Consider the following 10,649-nt stretch of genomic DNA (forward strand, 5'->3'; position numbering starts at 1 on the left):
GTCACCCCATCCCAATCCCCTGGATATAGACCCTCTCACCTCAGAGAAGTGTCTAATGCCCTCCCAGTCACCCCATCCCAATCCCCTGGATATAGACCCTCTCACCTCAGAGAAGTATCTAATGCCCACCCAGTCACCCCATCCCAATCCCCTGGATATAGACCCTCTCACCTCAGAGAAGTATCTAATGCCCTCCCAGTCACCCCATCCCAATCCCCTGGATATAGACCCTCTCACCTCAGAGAAGTATCTAATGCCCTCCCAGTCACCCCATCCCAATCCCCTGGATATAGACCCTCTCACCTCAGAGAAGTGTCTAATGCCCTCCCAGTCACCCCATCCCAATCCCCTGGATATAGACCCTCTCACCTCAGAGAAGTATCTAATGTCCTCTCAGTCACCCCATCCCAATCCCCTGGATATAGACCCTCTCACCTCAGAGACGTATCTAATGCCCACCCAGTCACCCCATCCCAATCCCCTGGATATAGACCCTCTCACCTCAGAAAAGTGCCTGATGCCCTCCCAGTCACCCCATCCCAATCCCCTGGATATAGACCCTCTCACCTCAGAAAAGTGCCTAATGCCCTCCCAGTCACCCCATCCCAATCCCCTGAATATAGCCCCTCTCCATTCTCACCAATAACCACCATTACATCTTAGTTGTAATGACAAACAAGGAATAATAATGATTCGACATCCTTTCCTGATCTGTCCTGAACTCTTATTCATGTTGTAAAGGTTTTACAAGTCATAAAGAAATACAATGACATCGTAGTATAATTAAGTTGTTCCTTCTCTCTCTCTAACAATATCCATCCCTCTCCACCCCCCCTCCCTGTTCTCCCCCTTAACCCCACCAAAGCCACGCTTAACCCCATCTGCCATCATTACTCCCCCTTGCCTCCCCAAGCCAAGCTTGTCCCACCCTTCCATCCTTACCCTCTTACCCACCAGACCCAGTTTATCACCACCTCCCCTCTACTTCCTCATTCATTCTCCTTCATTCACACACAACATATAGCTTAGTCCTCCACACACCCATTCTCTCCCACCCTCCTACACATATTAATATTCACCCTCCTTCACTCTCCCATTCATATGTATAGACATATACCCACACATACTCCCACTCATACCCTCTCACCCACACTCACTAGGGTTTCTGATGACAAAATGTCTTTGTTCTTCAATCACTGAATCTCACAGACATCACAGGAATGGACCATCATTCTGACTCCACATATTCAGCATTGGGGATGTCTAGGGTATCTTTGAGTAAAGAATCATTATTATCTGTAATGTCCCACTTTATGTTGTATTATCTAATGGGGATCCTAATAAACTAACCCCCCCCTCTGTAATGTCCCACTTTATGTTGTATTATCTAATGGGGATCCTAATAAACTAACCCCCCCCCCCTCCCTCCCTCCTCCCTCCCCCCTCTGTAATGTCCCACTTTATGTTGTATTATCTAATGACTAGAAGAATGGAGGTCGGGACGTCTGATATCATTTGTTGAACTTTACTGAAAACATTACAAGGATACATTCACTGTTGATCACTGGTTCTGTGGCTCAACTAGTGCAAGAGTAAGACATGGAATGGAATACTGAGTGTATCAGTTCAAACAGGATTTACAAGTTGCATGGTCTCTCTCTCTCTCCCTCTCCCTCCCTCCTTACACTAAAGAGGCCAGGCCTTTCACAGTGATACTCATGACTAGAGGAAGGTATCCAGGCTGGTCCTTCATCTCTGTCCTCAGTGTGTCCTCCTCTCTCTTCAGTGTAACTTCAGAGTGACCAAAGAGACTCTCTGTCCTCTGATACACCTCCTCCTCAGTCAGAACAGCCAGACCAGCATCTCTCAGAGAGAGGGTCTCCCCACTCCCTGCTGCCACATGCTGCACCTGGAGGACAAGCAGCACAGGAATTAATGTGGCATCTGCATCCCTAGAATTTGCAACAATGAAAAACACTTTAAAATGACAAATAGTTAGACATGATGCATGTTTTAATTGATACTGAACTGTTTATCAATGTGAAACATAATGGAAGTCCTTTATACTGCAAAACCTGATTTGTATGCATTGTTTAAAATACTTAGAAGCAAATAGGCTTGTCCCAGTATTGATGAGTAGACTTATTTTGGAGATTTAGAGATATATTATTTTGAATGCTATAAAATAAACAAATGTCTTTCAAATCATTAGTGTTACAGCCTTGTAGATCACTCATTACAAAGATATACAAGGACCTTAAGCATTCTTTCCAGTGGCAAACTGTTATCAGGAGAGGGGTCTATATTAAATAAAATGATTCGCTAATCTGTATGTTAGCTAATTAGTATGTCTCACATGTTATGATTCCAGTGATAATTTGGTGTGTTTAAATAAAACGTGTAATTGGTGTTACTCAGTTTAAATTAAGGGAAATTACACTGAGCAAGCAAAATGATTAATCAAATCTCTTTAGTAAATGATTAAGTAAATTACTTTTAAAGGTTAAATTACCTTAGATTTGAGATCGGTGGCCTCCATTTAAGAAACTCCTAAATTACTTATAAACGTGTAATTGATGTGACCTATACTGTCACGGTTCATGAATCCACTGCCTCTCTCTCTCTCTCTCTCTCTCTCTCTCTCTCTCTCTCTCTCCTCTCTCTCTCTCTCTCTCTCTCTCTCTCTCTCTCTCTCTCTCTCTCTCTCTCTCTCTCTCTCTCTCTCTCTCTCTCTCTCTCTCTCTCTCTCTCTCTCCTCTCTCTCTCTCTCTCTCTCTCTCTCTCTCTCTCTCTCTCTCTCTCTCTCTCTCTCTCTCTCTCTCTCTCTCTCTCTCTCTCTCTCTCTCTCTCTCTCTCTCTCTCTCTCCTCTCTCTCTCTCCCGTGTTTGGGTGGGCGTGGTTCCCAATCTCGGCCTGATTGTCTGTGCCAGCTGGAATCACTTATCTCCCTTTATATGTTCTGTAACCAGTGTTTCTTGTTGTCAGATCGTTGTTACTTCTCTGAGGTTGTGTCGTGTGTCCGTGCTCATCTCTCACCGCCCTTGTGTGGATTATCTGCTGTGCTCCCTCCTACCCATCCGGACACACTCCCCTGGATTTCTCAGCACGCTATCATCGGAAGATGCGCCCTAGTCCCTGGGTCGGATTCCGTCTGAGTACAGTCTGTCTGTCCTGTTGCTGCTGTAAACTGTATTCATTAAACCATCGTTGCTTGCATCTTGCATCTGCCTCTGTATTGGCACATATACTTTGATGCAATACATCATTCAGGGCAGCCCCACCACTATCCAGGAGATGGCGCTGTTCTGCATGTAATTCTGGATTTCATTCAAACACATTTGATGTGTAATTGCTTGAGCTAATAAGCACACAGTACATGCTCGTTCCCTGTTGTACTGTTATTTTGGTCAATTTGATTTGAGGAAAGGCAGCTCCCTAATGCAGCTGTTTCAGCCTCCCTCAGTGATCTGTTATGGAGAGGCTAGCCTGGGGACTCAGTCAGCTGTAGCCCACTTGGGTGCTGCCATTGAGATTCATTAGTAGTGTCCGCCCAAGAAGGCTTGATGTCATTTGCCAAAGATAAATAGACATCTTATCTCTGGTAGAAATGTCATAGTTGTTTATCGTCTTCTAGTTAGCTAGCTGAAAAGTCATCATGAATCATGTCAACAATCTCCTAGCAAATTATTTTAAAACTTGTATGGATAAAACATCTTGGTGCTCATCAACCATGAACAGGCCTCAGTTAAATAGAGCAAGTTAGAAAATAATTCAACCTGAGTGGTTTGGATGGAACTTGCGGTGGCTAACAGCTGCTGTTTGAGGTAGCTAGCTAGCTACTACGTGTTGTTGTTAATGATTGATGTCAGAATGTAAAAACCCATGGAACTGAATCTATGCAATGGTTGAAGCGAGGCAGAGAGTAGCTTTATAAACATTGTTGCTTTATTCATAACCTGAGCATCTTGTTAACAGACAGGCAGAGGCAACTGCACTCAGAATGGTGTTCTGCTGCGTCCCATCACTAAACAGTGATTAGCAATATTGCAGAGCGATGCTGATATGATTCTGAAGTCAAATAGACTTTACTCTATAAGTATGCTGGACTACCGTGGTCTTCCTTGCAATAGGAGCCCAAGATATGGGAGTAGCCTATACACTGGTCATAACCCACAGAACCCAATTTATTTGCAACGCTCGCGCACGTGACGCAAGCGTGTAGTTAGTAGTGTATCAGCCTGTAATCAGTGACTACACCGCTCACGTCACGTGACGCAAGCGGTGTAGTTAGCCTGTAATCAGCTGACCACACCGCTCACGTCACGTGACGCAAGCGGTGTAGTTAGCCTGTAATCAGCTGACCACACCGCTCACGTCACGTGACGCAAGCGGTTGTAGTTAGCCTGAAATCAGCTGACCACACCGCTCACGTCACGTGACGCAAGCGGTGTAGTTAGCCTGTAATCAGCTGACCACACCGCTCACGTCACGTGCGCGAGCGTTGCAAAATACATTTAGAAATCTATATTATAAAATATTGCAACCACACTGCTCACGCGCGCCAACGAGCGTCTGCGTTGCCAAGGGCTAAAAACAGAAGTCAGTTCTATTTCTGATGCAGATCGCGCTGCAAGTCCTGCTCTCTCTTCTCCTCATTGGTTTATAGAAGCAGGTACCCACGTGCCATCTCCTCATTGGTTTATAGAAGCAGGTACCCACGTGCCATCTCCACATTGGTTATACCCACGTGGGTGACTGAAAGACGAACGAGGTCAGTGGCGGTAATGGACCTAATTTATGAAAGTTGCCAATCGCAACATAAAGTCAAGAGAAGAAGGCCTAGAAGGAGGAGAGAGATGACTAGAAACGATTCGGTTGACCATTTTATTGAGGATTAATTGTCAGAATAAAGGACCTTGTGCATTTCAGGTAAAATAACAACTCAATGTTTATATCCCAGTACAAATTAGCTAGCAACAGCAAGCTAGCAAAATAGGACAAATTAACTAGCATGTGCAAGCTAGCTAGCTAAATTGTCATAAATGTTTAATGCTTTTCGACCTGTCCCCAAAATAATGTAATTGGTTCAGAGTTGTTTTGATATCTTAACCTGCGTGTCATGATCGCGTTTGGTGTGGAGAGACAAAATACATTTATGCACGATGGCGCATGCATGCAGCCGGTTTGGGTTCCATGCTATGCTATAACTTTTTTTGTGTGTGGCTCAAAACTAATTTCTGGGATTGGTAGTTATTTATGATGGTGCATTCAATGTTTTAGTAGTAATGTATCAATGCATATTCACTTTTTTCATTGAGTTTGCCCCACCAATATTTGTTAAAAATTGCCACTGGTTACCGTCATTGGTGTGTCAGTACTGCTACTGGTGGTGTCTCCTGACCCCTCCTGTCTCAGCCTCCAGTATTTATGCTGCAGTAGTTTATGTGTCGGGGGGCTGGGGTCAGTTTGTTATATCTGGAGTACTTCTCCTGTCCTATTCGGTGTCCTGTGAATCTAAGTGTGCGTTCTCTAATTCTCTCCTTCTCTCTTTCTTTCTCTCTCTCGGAGGACCTGAGCCCTAGGACCATTCCCCAGGACTACCTGACATGATGACTCCTTGCTGTCCCCAGTCCACCTGGCCATGCTGCTGCTCCAGTTTCAACTTCCACCTGACTGTGCTGCTGCTCCAGTTTCAACTGTTCTGCCTTATTATCATTCGACCATGCTGGTCATTTATGAACATTTGAACATCTTGGCCATGTTCTGTTATAATCTCCACCCGGCACAGCCAGAAGAGGACTGGCCACCCCACATAGCCTGGTTCCTCTCTAGGTTTCTTCCTAGGTATTGGCCTTTCTAGGGAGTTTTTCCTAGCCACCGTGCTTCTACACCTGCTTTGCTTGCTGTTTGGGGTTTTAGGCTGGGTTTCTGTACAGCACTTTGAGATATCAGCTGATGTACGAAGGGCTATATAAATAAATTTGATTGATTTGATTTGATTTGATTTGGTGGTACAATGTTATCATAATGGTAGAAATATTAGTTTATTTAACATGGGAAGATACATTTACATAAACCTAAATACATTTACATAAACCTGAATACATTTACATAAACCTAAATACATTTACATAAACTCAAATACATTTACATAAACAAAAACCTAGAAAAATGAACTCCAGGTCATACAGGACTGGAGGCTCAATCAAGCAGGTGTGAACTCACCAGGATCTGCAGGGCCTGTAAGACTGGAGGACTGCAACAGGATCCCAACACAGAGAGACCTTCATCTGTCATTCCTGAATAAATAAATATACACACATAAAACCATAGTAGTGAACCTAGTTTCCCAGGAACTGATCAAATAATAACTGGAGAATCCTGTGAAAACTGCTCTCTATCTCACCATCCATGGCACTGACAATGAGGTGGACGGCACTGAGAAGTGAGGATCTGATCTCGTCCTCATCCTTCCCATCACATTGGTCTACAAGATCCAATATGGCCTGGACTGTTTCCCTCTCAGACTCTTCCAGGTCACCCAGGTCAGGAGTCTCACCTGCATACATCTGATCCAGCTGTGACAAGACAAGAGAGAGAGGAGATATAATTCATTCCTGCCATTAGGTAGGTAGGTAGGTAGGTGGGGGGGGTGGGTGGGTGGGGGGGTGTGTGGCTACTACTATATGACTACTACTATAGGGCTACTACTATAGGGCTACTACTATAGGGCTACTACTATAGGACTACTACTCTAGGGCTACTACTATAGGGTTACTATAGGACTACAAAAGGGCTACTATAGGACTACTACTATAGGGCTACTACTATAGGGTTACTATAGGACTACAAAAGGGCTACTATAGGGCTACTACTATAGGACTACAAAAGGGCTACTATAGGGCTACTACTATAGGCCTACTACTATAGGACTACTACTATAGGGCTACTACTATAGGGCTAATATAGGACTACAAACGGGCTACTATAGGGCTACTACTATAGGGCTACTACTATAGGGCTACTATAGGACTACCAAAGGGCTACTATAGGACTACTACTATATGACTACTACTATAGGGCTACTACTATAGGGCTACTACTATATGTCTACTATAGGGCTATTACTATAGGACTACTACTATAGGGCTACTATAGGGCTACTACTATAGGACTACAAAAGGGCTACTATAGGACTACTACTATATGACTACTACTATAGGGCTACTACTATAGGACTACTACTATAGGACTACTACTATAGGTCTACTATAGGGCTATTACTATAGGACTACTACTATAGGACTACTACTATAGGTCTACTATAGGGCTATTACTATAGGACTACTACTATAGGGCTACTACTATAGGGCTACTATGGACTACAAAAGGCTACTATAGGACTACTACTATATGACTACTACTATAGGGCTACTACTATAGGACTACTACTATAGGACTACTACTATAGGACTACTACTATAGGTCTACTATAGGGCTATTACTATAGGACTACTACTATAGGACTACTACTATAGGAATACTACTATAGGTCTACTATAGGGCTATTACTATAGGACTACTACTATAGGACTACTTACTATAGGACTACTACTATAGGACTACTACTATAGGGCTGGGAGGGTTATGGCCTGGAGGTGAGCTGCTGGATCCCTGTTAGAGACATTCTGGACCCAGCCCTCATCGCCGACCTCCACCGCTGGCACCCCGGTCAACCAGGTATGCGCCCATGTAGGGTGCCAGGTGTCGCTCCTAGAGGGCGGGGGGTACTGTCATGCCCTGATTTGTTTCACTGTCTTTGTGCTCGTCTCCAAACCCCTCCAGGTGTCGCCCATCTTCCCATTATCCCTGTGTACATATACCTGTGTTCTCTGTTTGTCTGTTGCCAGTTCGTCTTGTTTGTCAAGCATACCAGCGTTTGTGCTGTCAGATCCTGTCTTTTCCCAGCCTCTATTTTTCTTGCCCTCCTGGTGGTTTTTGACCCTTGCTTGTCCTGACCTGAGCCTGCCTGCCGTCCTGTACCTTTGCCTCTGTTGCTGAAATAAACATTGTTACTTCGACTCGGTCTGCATCTGGGTCTTACCTTATCCTGATAACACGCTTTTCCTCCAACTTTCGCTTTACTCCATTGAAAAAGGCCTCAATCTTCAGGAATAACAGTAGCCTAGACAATGTCTCCTTTTACTCACCGCTCTCTCTCTCCCTCTCCTCAGCAGCAGGGGCATGTCAGGTGAGCGGCGGAATCAGTTTCAGTTGGACATAAGCTATACATTTTATTGTGTGTTGCAATTGGCTGAAACAGATAACAAGAGCCGTCCTCTTCCTCTTTGCCGTCCAATCAGGTCCATTCGGTAAATCAATTGTAATTACACATACCCAAATACCTGTGGCAATTAGATCAGACATGACCAGAGCCGAGACAAAAGTCAGAATTTAGGACCGAACCCACTCGGGTCCCGGGTCGGATTTCAGATCTGTTGGACCCGTGAGACCCCTCTACCACTCACCACACTCTCCAGCACACTGACTGCCTCTCGTCCTCCATGGTTGTCTTGAGGAGCTGGAGCAGAGAGGAGCGTTTGGCCACCGGCAGACTGACAGCAGCTGGAAATGACCACTCAGTTTGTCCAGTTCTATCAACGCACAAACAACACAGAGACCATTTGTTAAAGTGTCCTATTTTTATGTAGCAAATCATTTCATTTTATATTCCAAAAGTGTGGAAACATTGTAATTACTAATCAAAGAGAACGATTTAAATATGGAACATTATATTCAGTAGACTACATTACATGTTGACCAGACGTCCATTCAGTAGAACCATTACATGTTGACCAGACATTCCTTCAGTAGACTACATGTTGACCAGACGTTCCATTCAGTAGACTACATTACATGTTGACCAGACGTTCCATTCAGTAGACTACATGGTGACCAGGACGTTCATTCAGTAGACTACATTACATGTTGACCAGACGTTCATTCAGTAGACTACATTACATGTTGACCAGACGTTCCATTCAGTAGACTACTATGTTGACCAGATGTTCCATTCAGTAGACTACATGTTGACCAGATGTTCCATTCAGTAGACTACATGTTGACCAGACGTTCCATTCAGTAGACTACATGTAGACCAGACGTTCCATTCAGTAGACTACATTACATGTTGACCAGACATTCCATTCAGTAGACTACATGTTGACCAGACGTTCCATTCAGTAGACTACATGTGACCAGACGTTCCATTCAGTAGACAGACATGTTGAGACCAGACGTTCCATTCAGTAGACTACATGTTGACCAGACGTTCATCAGTTAGACTACATGTGACCAGACGTTCCATTCAGTAGATACATGTTGACCAGACGTTCCATTCAGTAGACTACATTACATGTTGACCAGACGTTCCATTCAGTAGACTACATGTTGACCAGACATTCCATTCAGTAGACTACATTACATGTTGACCAGACGTTCCATTCAGTAGACTATTACATGTTGACCAGACGTTTCTTCAGTAGACTACATGTTGACCGTTGAACAGGAGGCATTACCCTCCACTGGCATTATTACCTTCGTTCAGATTTAAGGGGCTGTTGGCATCAAAGTCGCCTCTCAGGTCCATAATTCCATCCTCTTCAATCTCATCCTTTGACGTAACCTTTTCAAAGCCCCCATTGTTGCGGATGGCACAGCTCTGTGGACAAGAGCAGACAACAGTCATAACCAGTCACTCCACAGACAGATACAGNATGTGGGCAAAGAAATAAAATAATACATAACAAACCAAAGTATCTCTTTGTACTTGAAGCACTATGCCTTTTATGCCTCTCTGAATGTACCAACAACAAAAAACTGTGGATACACTGTACATACATGTAAAGAAAGTCTTCCACTTCCGTATGTTATCAGCTTGTATTACCTTATACATGTACATGAAAGTATAGTGGCTGGTGGTGGGACTGCTTGGGGTGAGTGGGGGTCCTCTGAGAGACTGAAATGGGATGAGTGGAGGCCCCACAATACTCAGAGAAGTGTCTAATGCCCTCCCAGTCACCCCATCCCAATCCCCTGGATATAGAACCATCGAACTCAGAGAAGTATCTAATGCCTCCAGTCACCCCATCCCAATCCCTGGATATAGACCCTCTCACCTCAGAGAAGTATCTAATGCCCTCCCAGTCACCCCATCCCAATCCCCTGGATATAGACCCTCTCACCTCAGAGAAGTGTCTAATGCCCTCCCAGTCACCCATCCCAATCCCCTGGATATAGACCCTCTCACCTCAGAGAAGTATCTAATGCCCTCCCAGTCACCCATTCCCAATCCCCTGGATATAGACCCTCTTCACCTCAGAGAAGTATCTAATGCCCTCCCAGTCACCCCATCCCAATCCCCTGGATATAGACCCTCTCACCTCAGAGAAGTATCTAATGCCCACCCAGTCAACCCCATCCCAATCCCCTGGATATAGACCCTCTCACCTCAGAGAAAGTGTCTAATGCCCCTCCCAGTCACCCCATCCCAATCCCCTGGATATAGACCCTCTCACCTCAGAGAAGTATCTAATGCCCACCCAGTCACCCCATCCCAATCCCCTGGATATAGACCCTCTCCCTCAAGA

General features: G+C 44.6%; 1 protein-coding gene across 1 annotated transcript; it reads right to left on the bottom strand.

Moving 5' to 3' along the window:
- Positions 1–1,509: 1,509 nt before the first annotated feature.
- On the bottom strand, positions 1,510–8,556 carry LOC116371658 (gasdermin-E-like). The gene is made up of 4 exons (XM_031820549.1): positions 8,529–8,556; positions 6,407–6,578; positions 6,226–6,299; positions 1,510–1,909 (listed from the first exon to the last, which is right to left on the bottom strand). Exons 2-4 carry the CDS (start codon positions 6,567–6,569, stop codon positions 1,682–1,684), a joined length of 465 nt encoding a protein of 154 aa, XP_031676409.1. The 5' UTR covers positions 6,570–6,578; positions 8,529–8,556; the 3' UTR covers positions 1,510–1,681.
- Positions 8,557–10,649: the final 2,093 nt, after the last annotated feature.

The sequence above is a fragment of the Oncorhynchus kisutch genome, unplaced genomic scaffold (assembly GCF_002021735.2).
Source record: "Oncorhynchus kisutch isolate 150728-3 unplaced genomic scaffold, Okis_V2 scaffold3465, whole genome shotgun sequence".
Lineage (NCBI taxonomy): Eukaryota > Metazoa > Chordata > Actinopteri > Salmoniformes > Salmonidae > Oncorhynchus > Oncorhynchus kisutch.

Excerpts from the sequence above, each read along its gene's own strand:
- LOC116371658 (XM_031820549.1), bottom strand. The coding sequence starts at position 6,569 with ATGTATGCAGGTGAGACTCCTGACCTGGGTGACCTGGAAGAGTCTGAG. Across the intron at positions 6,300-6,406 it reads CATTGTCAGTGCCATGGATG|GAATGACAGATGAAGGTCTC; the intron begins GTGAGATAGAGA and ends TTATTTATTCAG. Across the intron at positions 1,910-6,225 it reads TACAGGCCCTGCAGATCCTG|GTGCAGCATGTGGCAGCAGG; the intron begins GTGAGTTCACAC and ends CTTGTCCTCCAG.